Source organism: Hippocampus bargibanti, linkage group LG09, assembly GCF_051943395.1.
Source record: "Hippocampus bargibanti isolate YZ-2025 linkage group LG09, ASM5194339v1, whole genome shotgun sequence".
Lineage (NCBI taxonomy): Eukaryota > Metazoa > Chordata > Actinopteri > Syngnathiformes > Syngnathidae > Hippocampus > Hippocampus bargibanti.
In genome coordinates this window covers 21,095,429-21,113,766 of record NC_142742.1, presented here as the reverse complement: position 1 = coordinate 21,113,766, position 18,338 = coordinate 21,095,429, and the positions used below count along the sequence as shown (strand labels likewise).

Genomic DNA, 18,338 nt, shown 5'->3' with positions numbered 1-18,338 from the left:
ATTGTGTCCGTGAAGTGTCAGTGATTAAAACGACCAGCACCTGCGAGGCTGCAGGCAGGGCTGACGTCGCTACCCGTTGGTCGCCAATCTGATCGGGACGACCAGCAACTGTGCAGGTGCAGGCGGGGCCCACAGCGCCCTCCGTTGGTCGCCAACCAGATCATGACAGTACCCCCCCCCCCCCCCCCCCCTTCAAGGGGCTGCTTCCAGAAGTCCCAACAGTCTCCCAAAAGGTCCACTTGCCAGGGAACAATGGTGGAGACGGCCACCGCTGCCTCTCCAGCATAGGACGGGCGGCGGCCTGATGGGAACGGGACTCGGCCTGGGGTGGACGAAGACGCGGCACGGATCGTCGTGGGTGTGTGTGCCATCCCTCTCGCACGTTCACGCGACGGCGCATGGCTCAACGTGGATGTCGAACTGCCAGGCATAGGTAGAATGGCACCCCATACGGCCATATGGGACCAGGTCTCGGCCGGACGCCGACATGGGCGTGAACTGCCCGGCACCGGGGAAACGAGACCAGTCCTGAGCCGCTCCGGGATCCAGCGGTGAGTGGGGTCTCGGACTGACGTTGACGCGGACGTTGCACGGCTCGTCCTGGATGACACTCAATTCGTCATGCATGACGACAGCGTGGCTGGACGTGGGCGTGCACTGCCAGACACCCAGTGTCACCCTGGACGGCCACCTGGAAGGAGGTCTCGGCCGGACGTTTACGTGGACGTTACGGCTCGTCGAGTGACGCAATTCAAACTCGACGAGGCGTGGGCTAACGTGGACGTAGCATTGCCAGGCACAGGGTGGAAATGAGACTCGTCCGATGTACCTGCGGGATCCGATGGTTGGTTGGTTCATTCTTTGCTGCATGTTTGTATGCATTGTGTATGCATTGTATGCTGTGCATGTGTTTGTTTAACCTTGGCGGACTTTTACACTTGGTTTTCTTTTGACACTATTTTCTGTTCAGATCATTTTCAGGTTTTACATTTTGTTCCTGCTGACTTTTAATTTAATACAATTTGTCAAACAACCTCCTGCTCCCTCCTGCCTGCTTTTTGGGATCCGCGCCCGCCATCACCACCTTGCAAAACGTGACAAAGACAGGACAACGGACAAAAAGTGCTTAACTAAATCTAAGAGCCATTATCCTTTTATGTGTGTTCTATTTTTGGATTCATGCCCATGAATTCACAATCCAGTACAGTGAGACCTCGGCTTACGAACACCTTACCTTACAAACTTTTCGGTTTACGAACGTCAAATTTATGAAAATTAAACCTTGGAATACGCACTACTTTTCGCGATACACACCCACCATGGCTGGCGGAGTGATCTTCGGATCTGGCGGAATGATCTTCGGATCTGGCGGAGTGATCTTTGGAGGAAGCACACGACCGAACAGCGCTCCAGCCGGCGCACCTTTCCACACCCCCTCTCTCTGAATTCACACGTCGATCGCCTCCGAGGAGCTTTTTGCTGATAATTTTACTATTAGGAAATGAATGCAAGATGATCCCCTAATAATCACCGTCGAGGAGGAGATCATTGAGAAACACGAACGAGGTTTGCGTTTGTGGCGTTACATGTGCACACCGCGGCTGTCATGTGAATCTCAGCCTGACTCATCTCTCACGCTGTGTGTCACTTCCCTGAGAGTAACGTTCTAGGACCATTCTACAAATAAAGAGCCCGTTACCGTCCACCATTGCTACCATCCATCGCCTAAAAGCTTTACACAAAGGCGTTATTTAGTCGATGCTTTCACGTGACTAATGACACCGAAATTGTCACGTACGACCTCCGCCAGCCGACGAAGACACTTCAATTTCATTTCATTTCAACGAGTCGCTGTGACCTCACCAGTGACATGATTATGTGCCTGTGTCTTGTGCTGGCAGGTCCAAGAGTTTGCTTTGCCCGAGGTGATTGTTAGCCGCGATTGAGTAAGTTTGGTGCTTTCCGGGATCGCGAATGTGCATGGTGTGCGTGTTGATCCCCTCATCACCGATACCGGGACATTTCAACGAGTCACTGTCACCTCACTAGTGACATGATTACGACGCCTCGCTGTGTCTTGTGCTGGCAAATTCAAGAGTTTGCTTTGCCAGGGGTGACTGTTAGCCGCGATCGCGTAAATTTGGTGCTTTCCGGGATCGCCAATGTGCTGGACAAATCGCCCCGCAACGCCTTCTTTTGTCGCGTTTTATTCTGCGTCCATGGAATCATCGGACTCACGCCTGTTGTTGTAATAAAATCTCTTCCAGTACCTACGGGACTCGAAGTGGATGCAGATGACATCGAGGAGCTTGTTGTTGATTATAATGAGGTCCTCAACACAGAGGATTTGATTTGCCTTCAAGAGGACAAGCAGAAGCAGGCTATTCAGGAGTTGATGTGCAGGCTTTTATTGAACAGTTCCATCCAGAAAAGGCTATGAGAATCATCAACATGATGAATGATAATGTGATGCCTCAGTTTCGTAAGATCTTACAAGTCAGAAAGCAACAGGTTTCAATTAAGAGCCATCAACGACCATCACAAATGTAAATAAAGTGACTTTATTATACATTGAAGTGTATTTCTTTCATGACAATACAATAGCATATTTATTATACATAGAATAAGGTATGTTGTGTAGTTTTAAGGCTTATTTAGTTGAAAATTATATTTTATGTAGACCTGGGAACGGATTATTCTCATTTTAATGGTTTCCTATGGGATTTTTTTTTTGGGATACACAGTTTTCGCCTCACACACTCTGTCTGGGAACCAATTAAGTTTGTAAGCCAAGGTCTCACTGTACGTTGTAATTTTTCCCCTTATGGAGAAACAACTTGAGGTGCATAGTTTTGCAATGTTCTATATCTGCCTGGCATCTTGTAAAAGAAGGCCCATCACAAACAATGCACATCCGCACGAGTCAGGGAGTTATACTCTAACAATTATTCAGATAACCCTGATATACCTATAAGAACCTGCACTTCAAAAGAATGTCAGATTTTGCAAGGGATTTGAATAATACAGCGTATGCGTGGGGGTTGAAGATAGAGCGGTTCGAAGAGGTTGTTGGCCAAATACTGGGCTTTAAGTGGCACTGCACCATCTGTTTCTCCGCTGCCAAAGCAGAGCCAATGGGGACTCCTCTTCAGCGCTGCCAAGGCGGCTCGAACCTTCCACAGGGCGTAACAACCTCCTGTGCAACAACAGACGCAAGAGATAATGATGCCGCTGTCTGGTCGGAGAGTGCGGACATTTCCTTGGAGAGTCTATGGGGCAAGATTGACACTCGGAGCAGGTGGAAAACAACAAGGTGTACAGCAGGTAGACAGCTCATTAGAGACCTGCCCCTGCTGTCTGCTCTGGAAACAGGGAACGTGTGAATTTTGAATTCATTATTTTTACTGCCTCCAACTTGCGATAGACTACAGTGGAACCTCACAGGTCAGACTGCGTTGAAGGTGTATAACTACAGACTCAACCATAATTTTGATGAAGTAATAATAATAGTAATCCCAAATAATAAATAGGTTATCCCAAAATATGGACTACTCTGGAATGATGGCACAAAAAATGTCAAAATATACCGACCAATGTCAGTTCAACCTTTCATTGTGGACTCTCTATGTTCTTTATGGCTGCCTCTGTGGCACACAGCTTCCTCCCACACTCCAAAAACATGCAATCTAGGTAATCTGAAACTCAGAGAAATAAAGACTTGACATTCTACTTGAACCCTTGTCAACAGTTGTCACTATTTCAATAACTTATGGCTGGACTTGACTAAAAATAAAAGACTATGAGTGCTATTTTTATGACCAGTGCAAAGTGCAGTCTAATTGTGTGCATGGGTGTAATGTATTTTCTTTTGATATGCATCCAACTTGCTTTGTGACACTGCAGTCCATGCAAGAGATGGATGTGTGCAAAGAACATATCAGTGGGACTGCAAGAAGATGTCCACTTGCGGATGATTGAAAGTAAGCTTGGACAATCACGGATATGAAGTGGGCACTTGGAGCCCATTTTCCATAATGATGGATTGATTCCATGTGTGAGCCCTACTTTCATCCACCAAACTATGAGATGTCCCAGGTAGGTGTAAAAGGATATAACATTGGTCCGCCGGAACACGCCACGTAAATTCACAAACACGCTAAAAACAAGGCTTGCACCTGCATGTGCGATGACTATGGAAAAAAGAAAACTTGACTTGCAAATTAGTTTGAGGCATGCAAAATGCAACATACTTTTTGTATGTACAGTAAAGTCTCGTTATATCGATATCGGATATATCGATAGTCCCGGTTATATCGATACTATTTCTATGCACGCACGGAGAAAATTACATGCAAATGGGGTCGGATATATCGATAGTCCCGGTTATATCGATATTTTTTCGGACTCCCTTGAATATCGATATAACGAGACTTTACTGTATATGTTTACATTTTTCTTACCTCTATGCGTTTGTGCAAACCAAAGTGCTTGTAAAAGCTACGCCTACCTTTTGGTGGCTTGATCAATGGTGGGGGTAAGACTGGGACAGTGGTGGGCTGGCTGCCATGTTCCTTGGTGCTGGTTGTAGCGGTGGATGGTGTGGTGGGGTGTTCTGAGACTCCGTTTCTGGAGTTTGGCAGACACTGAGAGCCGTTGGCTAAATCCGGAGACACATCGTTGCTCCGTCTTGAAGTCGGAATTTTTGGCAACACATTTTCTGTGAGGAGGATAAAAGGATGCTCCTGAACTCACTGCATGTCCATACATCATAAGAATTTTCAATATCTACTCAATTTAGATATGCATGTTTCAAATGAACCAAAACACATGCTTAAGACAGCTAAAATTAAAATAAAAAAGCAAATGTGAAACACAAACTTATTCGCTGAAATGTATGAATTTAATTGCTGTTATATGTGAAGAACATCTGCCAAGGTTGCTCCCCTACATAAATAACACACCAAATCTGGCCCCCTTTGCAAAATATTTGGACACCCCTGCCATGCAACTCGTGTCTCCACAACACTGAATTCGTTGTGACATTATGTGTGGATAAAAATGTGGGTGAAACAAATGTATGACTCCAAGTACGTTCGTGGAAACTCTTGTTTACTCTTGGTTAAACACCAGCAAATTTGCAGTGGATCATCGACCAAAGGAGGACTGATTGCTATTCCTTAAAAGAGTTCTCCTTTCACAATGTCAAAGACAGTGTGCACCTCTAGTGTTCACTTTAAAGTGAATGAGTGGAGCCTTTTTCAATGGTAGGGAAGTATGCCAGCTGCATTACCTCCCAAAAAGACGCATATCCCCCTTTACCCCTGTTTCTGTCTATGAAAATAACAAAAAGAAGAAGAAAACTTCAACCATGCATGCAGTAGAAGTGAATTTGGTGCCTCTGTAGTGTTATTAGGACTGCCACTCTAATTTACAGTAGGTTTCAATGTCATGAATGAGCATATTTTATCAGTGTTAGTGTTTTGGACCTTTCAGGACAGAGATGTGTGGTGGCTTTTCGCCTGTATCCAAGTGGTCCGAATCTCTCAGCTCCACCTTGTCGTAGCCATACCACCCCAGGAGTTCGTTCATTGTGTTCTCTGCAAAACTCTGCATACAAACAAAAGGATGATAAGCAGTATTAGTATTTGTGCATTTGTGGGATATGTAACAACATAGAAAGCATCATGTCAGAAATTAAAATTAAAAAAAAATCAAAAATTGCAATTGTATTATTTTTATGATTGGAAAGGTTCAAGGCATTGTTAATGACCACTGATGATACCTATCGATCTGTATTGATATGAAAAACTACAATGGTTTGGAGAATGTGAAATGTATGTAAGCCACTCACAGTAAGATGATGTTGGAGTAACCCATTCAAGAACATTCAGCAACATATTTGTTTACTTTTCTCAGTAATGTGCAAAAAATTAAATTGCTTTGCAAATGGTATCATCCACTACCAGACATGTGCAAAAATATCTCCACTCCAGTGCCAGGGTTTTGTCATTTTCACTGAAATTGCAAGACCCACAGAATATTGAGTTTCAGCAGAAAAAAAGAATTGATTCCTAAGTTGTATGGGTCTGGAGTTATCTGAGCTTGAAATGCGGCCGGCTATACAAAATACACTATACAATGCATACATATTAGTTTACATAGCGCTTTAACAACAGCTGAAGCTGGAACAAAGCGCTAGCATGAAAAACAAGGGAAATGCTGCCCCCTCGTTCAAGGGAAAAACATTGCCAGAGGTCTGGCCAGCGCTTTATCGGCACCGAAGCAAGATAAAACAAAACCCGAGCAAATTCGGGAATGGCGCTGCACGTTATATTTTCCCTTTCTGAATACATTCGGGAATCATCTGATAGATGAGCATTTAATTTTTCATACTCCCATACTATATAGCTGAGGTCACCAACGTGGCATGGTGCCCACAAGCACCAGACCCCAACCCCCAAGGACTGCAGGATGGTTTAAAAAAACAAATATGAGGCATCCTCATTATTTTGGGAATTTTGTGGAAATGATCATTTGAAAATGTGTGATAACAGTAAGATCAACGCATTGTCATCAAATGGTGGGTATAGTTTTGCTTTGTTTGAAAGCTGACTCGCAAATGACCATTTTGTGTTTGGGAGCCTTTTCCTGATCATCTTTATCTTTGTTAAGTTCATAGTTGCTTGTTCTGTAGCTACAAGGGGACACAAGCCAGTTTCTCATTGTGCCGGTCCCAAGCCCGGATAAATACTGAGGGTTTTGTCAGGACGGGCATCCGATGTAAAAGCTTGGCCAAAACAAACATGCGAATCAAACCTCTGAAGATGGAGGACACTGATTCCCTTGCAGGGAAAAGCTGAACGAAAAAGAAGAAGAAGACAACAGTACTGTCAGATGTTCTTGAATATTAAGTGCCTCATGTTGATCTTTCTCTGTTTCTATTATTGTGAAAAATCATGAATATCAGTATTTTCACATAAATGAATAAGTTGTGTCCATAATTTGTAAAATGGCTTCAAATGACTTCTACTGAGCGTATTTTACAAAGATTTCACCGCATATAGCTATGTTTTACGTTTTAAGACTTGTGCTGAATATTTCGGAAGTCTTGTTTTTGAGTTGGTGACGAGTCCTCACCCTACGTCACTGAAGGAACGCCCCTGAGCGAAAAAACGACACATTGTAGCAGTCCTTCCATCACGTCAATGCATTTTGCTGTACTTGCTTGGTCTGAAAATGTCGTGGGTGCAAAAGGCAGAAGAGGGCGTCAAAGCTCCATGTAAGGAAATTATGAGCCTGTGGAAACCTGGCTGATTAATTCATCACACGGAGCTTGGTCGCCATTTTCTGACTCTTTTTTATTGATACATTTCCCCCCAATGTTGCCTCAAAATGGCATGGAATTAATTCTTTAATCGATTGCAAACATGTATGCTTTCATCTTCAGAACTATTTGAATCATATTCATAACTGGATGTGTAACAAGAAAGCATATTATCCGAATCTGAAGCCATTGTTCTGATTCTCGACCAATGCAAGACATCTTGGCGTGACGTCACAAACTGGGGGCAGGACTTTCTGAAAATGCCCAATTCGCAGCTCAATTTTTTTGCAGATTTTGGACACTTTAAGTCATTTTTTATTGGTGTTTTGCATTTGACTAAAAATATCATACTGCGTGTTTTGGGTATTTTAGATGCTATAAAACGTTTTTCTGATGTCAGTTAGGAAACAAAAAAGTGATGTCGGTTGTCCTTTCAGAGTCAACATATAACATATGATTCTGATTGAGATTCTGATAATATTATCCACATGGTTCATATTCAGAATATGCAAAAACTTAACCGTATTTCATTACAGTTACAGGGAAAAGAACATGTCCTCAGTTTGTAGGTACAAAAATTGGGATTATCACGCAGGATTGCATTCTCCACACGAAACAGAGTGGTGCTGTTATTTACAGGTATTTGAGTCCCCAGCACAAAAGGGGATCCGTTGTCATAATGTTGCGTACCAGTCACTAAAAGGACAAAGGGATGTACATACGTATGCAGTCGGTAGGGTGGGGCAACTGGCCATGTCGGGTCCGCCACATCAGACCCGTCATCCGGGCCCAGCCTTCAGAGGGGCACATGAAATGCATGGCAGGGCCCAATTATAATGAATACCCGACAGACAACTGTTACTCTGCCAATATACTGGTCATGTTTATCACACATTTATTGCACATGCTGACTTTCAACAGCCTGTCATAAACATGTGCAACATTTAATCATGGTGACTGACCAGAAAAGCATCTGAAAATCCTGGTGGTGGAGTTTGGGGTGGGGGGGGTGGGGTCTGGGTGAGATCCCAAAAAGTATGGCACGGCTGCTGGCTGGTGGCAGTGCTAATCTCCAGCGGTGATATGCATAGAATAAACTCGGCGTGTAATTGATTGGAGCATTCCTCCCAACATTCGTAACATTGATTCTCTTCTCACCTTCAAGTCCCATCTCAAAACACACCTATTTAAAATTGCATTTTCTGTGTAGCTCTCTCACTTGTTTCTATTTATAATTGTATTTTATCTATTGCATTCTATTTGTGATCGTATTTTATTTATTATAGGGCCTATGCTTGTCTGTGACCGTAAAGTGTCCTTGAGAGCTTTGAAAAGCGCTTAAAATGTAATGTATTATTATCTCATCTCATTTTCCGTACCGCTTATTCCTCATTAGGGTCACGGGGGTTGCTGGAGCCTATCTCAGCTGTCTTCGGGCACGAGGCGGGGGACACCCTGAATTGGTTGCCAGCCAATCGCCGGGCACACAAAGACATACAACAGTCACTCTCACACTCACACCCAGGGACAATTTGGAGCGGTCAATCTGCCTGCCATGCATGTTTTTGGAGTGTGGGAGGAAACCGGAGGACCCGGAGAAAACCCACGCGGGTCCGGGGAGAACATGCAAACTCCACACAGGGAGGCCGGACCGGGACGCGAACCGGCGACCTCTGCACTGTGAAGCCGGTGTGCTAACCACTCGACTACCGGGCCGCCCATTATTATTATTATTATTATTATTATTATTATTATTATTATTATTATTATTATTATTATTATTATTATTATTATTATTATTATTATAAACAAATACAAATTAAACTATGGGTGAATCAAATAGTTTGCAGGTCCGCTTCATGGTGCTTAGGTGGAAGGTTTGATTTCAGCTAAAGTATTCCTGTATGGGTTTTGTGTGTTCTACCTGTCCCAGCTTGGTTCTCTCTGGGTAGCATATTTCAAAAATGTGTGAGGAAAAGCAGATTTGAAAATGGGTGGATGGATGGTTAATCAACTATTTTATGTTGATATTTTTGTATCCAACCCAAGAGGAGTAAGAAATCTCACCAGACACACAACACTGGCAATAGGCAATGTTTGTAAAATGGTTTGAATTGCCTCTTCTTTCGGCTTCACAAGCAGGTTAATGTTCTGGGCAGCTTTCTGGTTAGCTGGGCGGTTACACCTATGACTCTAAATCAAGCCAAAAGCCAAATTTGAAACTGAGCATAGATATTCAATTACCTATTCTGAGAAAACTCGATGTGACAGGACACATCAAAAATAAACTGTCAGTCAAATGTTCCAATACTTTTGCTCACATAAAAAAAATGGGTAGGTTAAAAAAACGTGCTACCTTTCAAAGATATGTATCAACTCCAGATGTAAATACCTTTAAATTAAGAATGGAATGTCGCTCTTTTGTATCATATTCATCTTACCAAACCCATTTGGTCGACAGTAAAAAATAAAGGAATTTGCCCCACACTGTTTACATTTTTTTCCAGATGGAATATGATTTTAGACTGTGGGGGGCACAGTAAGAATTAGAACACATCATAGAGTAAGACAAAAAGCCCACATTTGAACAGCGATACATACTTCTTACTGTGAGGTGAAGTTGCCAAGTAGCACTGTCATGGAAGACTTGGAAGAAAAGTGAAGTGATCCCTTTACTTTTCCTCTAGCCCCACCATGAGGTTGGCATGTGATTTTGCGGTGTTCGAACATTGAATGACCAGTGATATAAATTTGGTTATAACCTGAATATGGGGTATGTGGATAAACCTTGTACGTGTTATAAAGAGCTGTAAAATTATACATTTTAAAAAATCTACAGTTGAGGCTGGAGATCCAAACTTGTGAATTATAGCGAAAAGTATAAACTTTGTATTGCCTATTGGAAGTACATTGAGTTGTCTTGTGGATGAAATCTTTAAAAAAGTTGCCTTGTCTGGCCTGGACTTCAATCACACCATGATTGTTTTCTTACTACAGTGGCGTACTGTTGTATAATGGCAAATCAAAGCAACTCTGCAAGTGTCAACATACGTGAAGCATTTTCTTTTGAAGTGTGTCCAGGATTTTTCTCATCCTAAGAGAACAAACAGAACTCCTTAAGGTGCTGAGTTTTGTAAAATAAAATAATTGAAATAATGTTTCGTGGATACTAAAGCAAACTGCATGAATATGTTCAGGATGAGCTAATAGTAATTAATTAAAAATACATCTAAATCCATTTTTTATTTAATTTAAAACAGATTCTTATCTTAAAGACAGTGTGTTGTCTGTTTTCTGTTTTAAATTAGTAGTAGTAATAAGTAGACAGGATGAACTTAATGCAACTAATCTAAATCCATCATGTTCCTCAAGCCTCTTCTTGGCCAATATTGCCAGTAAAGGTTCCATGAGGATGGAGGATAGAAACCAGAGTAGGACACAGAGCATGATGATAGAATTCCCAAATCCACATAGGAACTTTCCCTTTTGCGGATGCCTTGCCCACTTTTCATTTCTCTACGTCTTCTACCTCTCCCTCTCTGCTTTCATTTCTCTCTCCTTTCCTTGATATCTGATCCACTGGAGACACTCAGGTTACAGTTTTTACAGCTTAGCCAGCCCCGTGCTCCATACATTCCTTTCTCCCCTTTCCTCTGCTCGCTCCTCAATGCCCACTCCTTCTTCCCCCGTGATTACTCACCAGAGCTTACTTGGCCATGGCACACATTAAGCTGCAGCCAGAAGAAGGAAACACTGTCAGACTGTTAAGATTTCCAGTGGAGTGCTCAGAAGGGAACATTGTGTATTTGTGTATGGGCATGTTTTTTTCCCCTTCGGCTAACTTATTAAAAATGAAGCAATGCGGTGAAATTATGTACATATATATGTTGTAGAATAGAAAATGTGCCATTTTTTTTCAATTTTGTTTGGGGTGGGATGAGTTACTGCACAATGTTATGACTTTTGCATCTGCAGTTTTTTAAAGCTTTTTTTCATGTGATTATGTGTGGGCCATTGTGTATTTTAAATAAAAAAATATGAAACTGGTTTTAGGGAACTTTGCATGGATGCATCTTTTCTTTGTAGTAGTGTTTTAACTTATTCACCAAATTTATAACAATACTAATCATCATCATTATCATCATAAAAATAAGAATAAGAATAAGAATAAGAATAAGAATAAGAATAAGAATAAGAATAAGAATAAGAATAAGAATAAGAATAAGAATAAGAATAAGAAATTTCATTTTAAATTCAATGCAATATCTTGTACTGTATTTACAGCAATGCATGTGGTGGATTTTACTCTCCGAATCATCAGAGCAACAATGTCTGTTATTGGCCATGACACAGTTTTACTCGCTCAATTTATTAAATGCTGAAGCTGAAGTTTATTCATTTGAATGATTAGATTGCAAGGATTACGGAATGAGACTGTTGCTACAAATGGCACTGATTATAACAAACAAAACTAACTTTTTAAGATGTAACAAAAATATGCCTTATAATAATAATAATAATAATAATAATAATAATAATAATAATAATAATAATAATAATAATAATAATAATAATAATAATAATAATAATACATTTCATTCATAAGCACCTTTCAAAACTCTCAAGGTCAATACAAATATGGCAGTACTGTACAAAAATTAATAGAACACACGTTCACAAGACACATTTGAGGAAGGGGACTGATATCACATCTTTACAAACAGCCATCCACTCCGCATCCCCCAAAAATAAAAGAAATAAATAAAAACAGGAGTGTTATTCGTGCTATATTAATTTCAATTACAGGTACTAAAAGAAACGTAATATTGTGGTAAATATGGGATAAAATATGGAACTGAAAGTTCTTCAAGTCAATCCACCAAGAATAAGCAGATGTCAAAGAAACAATGTTACCAAGAAAACACGAATTCAGCGGTTTGCCAATAGAAAACGATTTTAATGTGCTCCCTTATATTAAATATTGTACATAAATACTGGTGATGTTCATCACATTGAATACAAAAAAATCCATACATCAGCTTTGAAAGAATCGATTCATTTTACGGTGACAGAAAGGACTCAGTGACATACAGATGTATTAATTCTGGATGAGTCCAACCACGAAAAGGGTTGTGTCAGGTCTAACACACAATTTCCATATTAGCATGAGTGTGATCGCCAAAGTATGATTCTACCCCGCAGTGTTTTGAACGTGATTTGCCAAAATGAGCGCAAATGATGCCGAAGTGGGAGACAAAGCGACACACAGAAATCTGCCGAGATCACTTTCTTTCGCCTCAATTAACCGCACTGAATTCAAATATAAGCCATTCATTGAAACAACGTGTTTCGGGGATCAAATATTGCAGGCCCAACACAGAAGATAATGTGATCTTGTGCGTAAACCTGACAACAGGGGAACATCTGGATTACACGCCTCTTGGCAGAGCACGCGCCTTTACTCATCCGACATAAGCACGTAAACGTAGCACGAGGAGGCGAGTTTCCCCACATTGATTTGTAGTAATTATGCGCAGTGGATCCATTCTGTCTTTGTAGCGTGCATAGTAAGAATAATAGTGGGGACGAGAGGTGCCTTCAATGCACACGGGATTTTCTAATAACCATTTATTGAAGATGTATTAACAAATAGGCGGCGATATTAAATGTCACAAAGCGCCTGTTGTTTGTGTTGCTTACAAACTCGGTGTTAAATTGATAAGTGATCGTATAATGGTGAATATGTGCGCCGTTGTGTCAGGGACCAGGGCACGCGAAGGAAACAATAGCTTGTGGGTGCTAAAAAAATAATCCACATTTCAAATTAGTCTCGCATGCAACCTAATATTACACTTGGGTGCATCATTTACAGTGTTCGGGGCCACTGGTGCTTTAACACGCGCACGCTCCTCACAAGCACTCCGCGCGTAAACAGCATGCAGATGTTACCTTCATCTCTTCATTAATCTCCCTTTTCATCGGGTGCGCTGGTTTTCGGCTTCTTTTATTTTCCGGAGGTCTGCCCTCTTTTTCCATCTCTGCCATGTTTTCTTGCTTATACTTATGTCAATGTTTGCGGTGGCAGCTGGGGCTGGAAGGGGAGAGGGGGTGTAAAGCGCAAGAGCGAGAGGCAGCGCTTTAAACTCGCCAGACGGCGGATGTCTTGCAGATTTTGTGCGACACGTTTGAAGATGGTGATGCCGCCGATGGCTGGCCGTGCCGGGCTAAATCTGCCATCTTCTGCCTGTCTCCTCCGCGTTCCGTGCCCCCCTGTTGTGCCTCCTCTGTCCAAGAGTCAAAGGAGAGGTTGAGCGAAGGGGAAAAGGAGACAGGGGGAGGGGCCTATGCTGAAACATTATATGACGTGTTGATGATTTGAGGTAGACGGTGTCTTCTCAGTTTCCCATGGAGCGCAATCAGTGCAGTCGGTCGCTCAGTCCGTTCAGTGCAACTGTCTTGGTTTGGCTTGGGGAGTGTCTCCAAGAGGTGAACTGGTGCCCTCGCAGCTGCTCATCCAATTCACAAGCAGTCGTGTATTCTTCAATTTCAACTGCCCATTAAACACCGTTCACTCAAATTTTCTTTGCACTTAAAAAATTAAAGTACAATAAGTATGACTTATTTTTGTTGCAAGACTTTAGTAATTGAACCATATGCCACAGATTTGAGGGGAAAGCAATCCAGATGAGCCCCCGTCAGGTTTACACACTCGGCATTAATTGTCTCTATATATGCCCCTGCTCGCAAGTAGTTCAGCGTGATCGCCCTACTACTGCCCAAAGTCAGCGGGGATAGGCTCCTGCAACTCCCCACGACCCTCTTCAGGATAAGGGGTATTCAAAATGGATGGATGGATGGATGGATGGATGGAATATTTGGGTTTACAGTGGAGAGTCGCTAGTGTTGTCCTGGAGCCTTTCCCAACTGACTTCCCACACTGGTCGGCAACCATTCTCAGAGTACAAATAGAAAAACAAACATTTACTCCTGCAGAGAATTTGGAGTCATCAATAAACCCACTGTGCATGCTTTTTAAATGGGCACCAGCACGTGAATGATGTGATCACGAGGTGTCCACTATCACCACCCTGCTGCTGGATATGGGTTTTGGCCAGTATTGTAACTGCTTGTGAATATTTTTAATGTCCATTATTTATATGTTTGACTGTTTTTACCGTTCAATAAATGTTATGAGTGACAGTGAATTTCTCTTTTTGACCTCACTCAAGCGCCAGAGTACTGTATGTACGTTCGTAAATCAAGGTTAGGAAGATAAAACGGGCAGTTACGAGGATGGTGAATTTTATTTTGATTTTGAACTGCTTCAGATCACATAGCACAATTGCGTGCATGTCATACTTGCACATTTGTGGCATCGTGCTATGTGATAGATTAGCAGTGGTGCAATGCTGTGTCATCAGCATCATCAGATGCGACAGCAGATAGGTCTAAGTATGACAATTAAGTTCTCACAAAAACAGATTTCAACAGATGAACAATATTTACAATAGGCCTGTCGTGTAGTTTTACATCTTTGAGTTCAAAGAAAAAAAATGGAATTGTATATTATATTTGTCACGATCTGGTTGACGACCAACGGGTGGCGCTCGCTGTCGGCCCGCCCTGCACCTGCACAGATGCTGGTCATCCCGGTCAGTGGCAGACTGCCACGTTCTGATTGGCGACCAACGGGTAGCGTTGTCGGCCCTGCCTGCAGCCGCGCAGGTGTTGGTCATTCCAATCAGTGGCAGTCAAAAGGACTCCCGGCAAGACCATCCGGCGTCGGGTCATTGCATTACAGTAAAGTCTCGTTATATCGATATTCTCGGGAGTCGGAAAAAATATCGATATAACCGGACTATTGATATATCCGATACTGCGGCATGTAAATTTTCTCCTTGCGTTCATAGAAATAGTATCGTAATAAGCAGTACTATCGATATAACCGATATCGATATAACGAGACTTTACTGTATATGCATTGAATGTGTTTGCTTCACCCTGTCAAGTTTGTGTCATCTTGGCAGACTTTTACTCTTGGTTTTTCTTTGATACTTTGTACTTTTCTGTTCAGATGATTTTGATGTTTTAGATTTGGTTCCTGCTGACTTTATTTTAATATAATTTCTCAAATACAACCTGCTGCTCTCTCCTGCCTGCTTTTTGGGATCCACAACCGCCATCACTAACTTGCAAACTGTGACAATACTCAATAGTCGCTGTTGTTGTAATGGTACACTCACCAGACTTGCTTGAGGGTTCCCACTGGGTGACGTTGTACATGTAGGTGTGAACCAGTGACGTGCGGTGAGGTTCATGGCTGGTGAGGCACTTACGTCATCATAGTCAGATTTACAAACATATGAACTATACAGAGTAGTTTATTCACCATTTGATTGGCAACAGTTAACGTATTTTGTTTAAAATTTCATGTCAGCATTCTTTATATATACAAACTGTAGCATAGAAAAAAAGAATTAAAAAAACGTTTTTATCGTGTTATCTTTACTCGTAAATGAAGTCCATGCGCCGCTCCTTCTGAACAAAGGCATCGATAACTTCTTTATAGAAGCCTTCCTTATCTTTCTTCAGTTTTAAAAGTCTCTCTGTCTCAACGGAGATCACTGCCAGTGAAGAAAGTCGTCCTTGATCAGTCCTGTTCCGACTGTATGTTTTCAGTGCTGAGAATGACAATATCGTCTACTTCTACAGCAACAAATGAGGCTGCACCGGTCTCCTTTTTAATGTCATTTCTAATGACATCACCAACTGCTTCAATTAAATCGTTCTGTATTCTGTTTCACAGGCTAGAAAATACAGTGGATGTCCCAAAATACTCGCTAGCCTGTCATCTTTCTCAGGGAAAGCATGTAATAGTTCAACATAGTTGCCACGATTAGCAGAGCCTTTACTTTCATCATTTCCATGAAATGCCAGCTGTTGTTTGGCAAGGAAGCAGGTGGCATTGATGAGATCTTTTAAAATCACCCGGTTCTCCATTGTGGATGCTGATGTTGAGTCTTCGCTCATTTTTGATGAGGCTCCGTTGTAAATTTTTCAGGTCGCAATATCCCATTTGAGGGCGGACCGGTAGTCGAGTGGTTAGCACACCGGCTTCACAGTGCAGAGGTCGCCGGTTCGCGTCCCGGTCCGGCCTCCCTGTGTGGAGTTTGCATGTTCTCCCCGGACCCGCGTGGTTTTTCTCCGGGTCCTCCGGTTTCCTCCCACACTCCAAAAACATGCATGGCAGGCAGATTGACCACTCCAAATTGTCCCTAGGTGTGAGTGTGAGAGTGACTGTTGTACGTCTTTGTGTGCCCTGCGATTGGCTGGCAACCAATTCAGGGTGTCCCCCGCCTCGTACCCGAAGACAGCTGAGATAGGCTCCAGCAACCCCCGCGACCCTAATGAGGAATAAGCAGTACGGAAAATGAAATGAGATGAGATGAGAATATCCCATTTGAGTCCAGACATTGTCACAAATTGAGAACAGAAGGCAGGAAAAGCAGAAAAGGCGGTTTCTTGCTGGACATCCACACAGCCAGCCTTTTCGTGTGTACCAGTCCGCCGGCAAAGACCGAGTATTGTGTCCCGTTGTCTGAAGCAAGCCTTTAACTCCGGTGTTGGTATTCCTTTAATTATTACCTCCTGCTTCGATTGAAAGTCCAGTTTAGAAAATTCTTTCAATTTAGATATGTAATCCTCCATTCTGAAAGTGAGGCCAAGCAACACGAAAAAATGACTGCAGGGTTGCACTTTACTTGCTAACTGTTTACTGTAGCTTTCTGTCTCTAATTCTATTATTCTGCAGACGTGGTGTCGGAAGTATCTCTGGAATCACAAGCGCCCCCTGTCATGAGGCGGGAGAACTGTTTGCCTCACCTACGCACAGCGTTTTGATAAAAATAAACAAAATAAACACTGTAGTACAGTGTTTATAATGTACAATGACTCTACATTATATACACCAGCTAAACTGTAGAAATTTAGTTCATATACTTAATGTGTTTGAACGTTTTAATAGTGATATGCAGAAGGACAGCAATGCGGTCTCACTGCAGAGCAAGCCAGCACAGTAAGCGTAGTGATTGCGCAATCCATGTTGAGGCTCAGACGGCTGCTGCCTCACCGCTTGTCTCTACTTAGTATTTGAACGGTAAATGTCAATCTGCGATTTTGAAAAACATCCTAAAACGGTGAAGTTAAATGGACAAGAACTTTAAAGTACAAATCACTAAATACATTAAACTGTTTAATTTATTTTTTTATTTGATATTTCCATGACAGCTTTCCATAATGACAGGTGAGGCACTGCCTCACCTGCCTCCCCTGACTGCACGTCACTGGTGTGAACGGGTGTTTATCTCTATATGCGCCTTGTGAATGGAGACCAACCAGTTCGGGGTGTCGTCTACCCTGCACCCAAAGTCAGCTGGGATAGGCTCTAGCTCAGTGGTTCTTAACCTGGGTTTGATCGAACCCTAGGGGTTCGGTGAGTCAGTCTCAGGAGTTCGGTGGATTCTCCGCCTTGGAGGTCCATCCCTCAGTCTAGACTGCAGTTAGTAGGCAGACTCATTGGAAGAAAGGATCGGTGAAAGAGCATATGGAACTTGTGGGGTTCGGTGCCTCCAACAAGATTAAGAACCACTGCTCTAGCTACTGTACTCCCTCCTTTGGTGTATAAGAAAAGCAGTGGTGAAAATGGAAGGATAGATTGCACATTATACAGAACACAAATATATAGTGCCAAGTGCCAATGTGTCCTTTGTCTTATTGTCTGTTTAAATTAGATAACAAGTAGACAGTATTAACTTAACACAACTACACAAATATATTGTTTTGTGTAATAGCTTCATAACAAAAAATTGTATTACAGTACAATTTTACAATTTTGACTAACATAAATATGATGCTCACGTTGCAGTTTTAATTTAGGACCAAGTAATCAAGATCAAGTGCCAAATATGACAGGAAGTAACCTATTCGGCGTGGTATGACGTAACGTCCTGTCTAT

The 18,338-nt window shown here is 42.2% G+C and overlaps 1 protein-coding gene across 2 annotated transcripts in view; it reads right to left on the bottom strand.

The window, feature by feature from the left end:
* sobpa (sine oculis binding protein homolog (Drosophila) a) overlaps positions 1-13,583 on the bottom strand; it is a 58,757-nt gene extending 45,174 nt beyond the window's left edge. For both annotated transcript variants that reach the window (XM_089004820.1, XM_089004821.1), the window contains exons 1-3: positions 13,274-13,583; positions 5,487-5,607; positions 4,508-4,717 (exon numbers count right to left, since the gene is read on the bottom strand). In XM_089004820.1, coding sequence (XP_088860946.1) covers positions 4,508-4,717; positions 5,487-5,607; positions 13,274-13,369 — 427 coding nt within the window. In that variant the 5' untranslated portion in view covers positions 13,370-13,583. The remainder of the gene's footprint in view (positions 1-4,507; positions 4,718-5,486; positions 5,608-13,273) is intronic.
* Between the last annotated feature and the right edge of the window lie 4,755 nt (positions 13,584-18,338).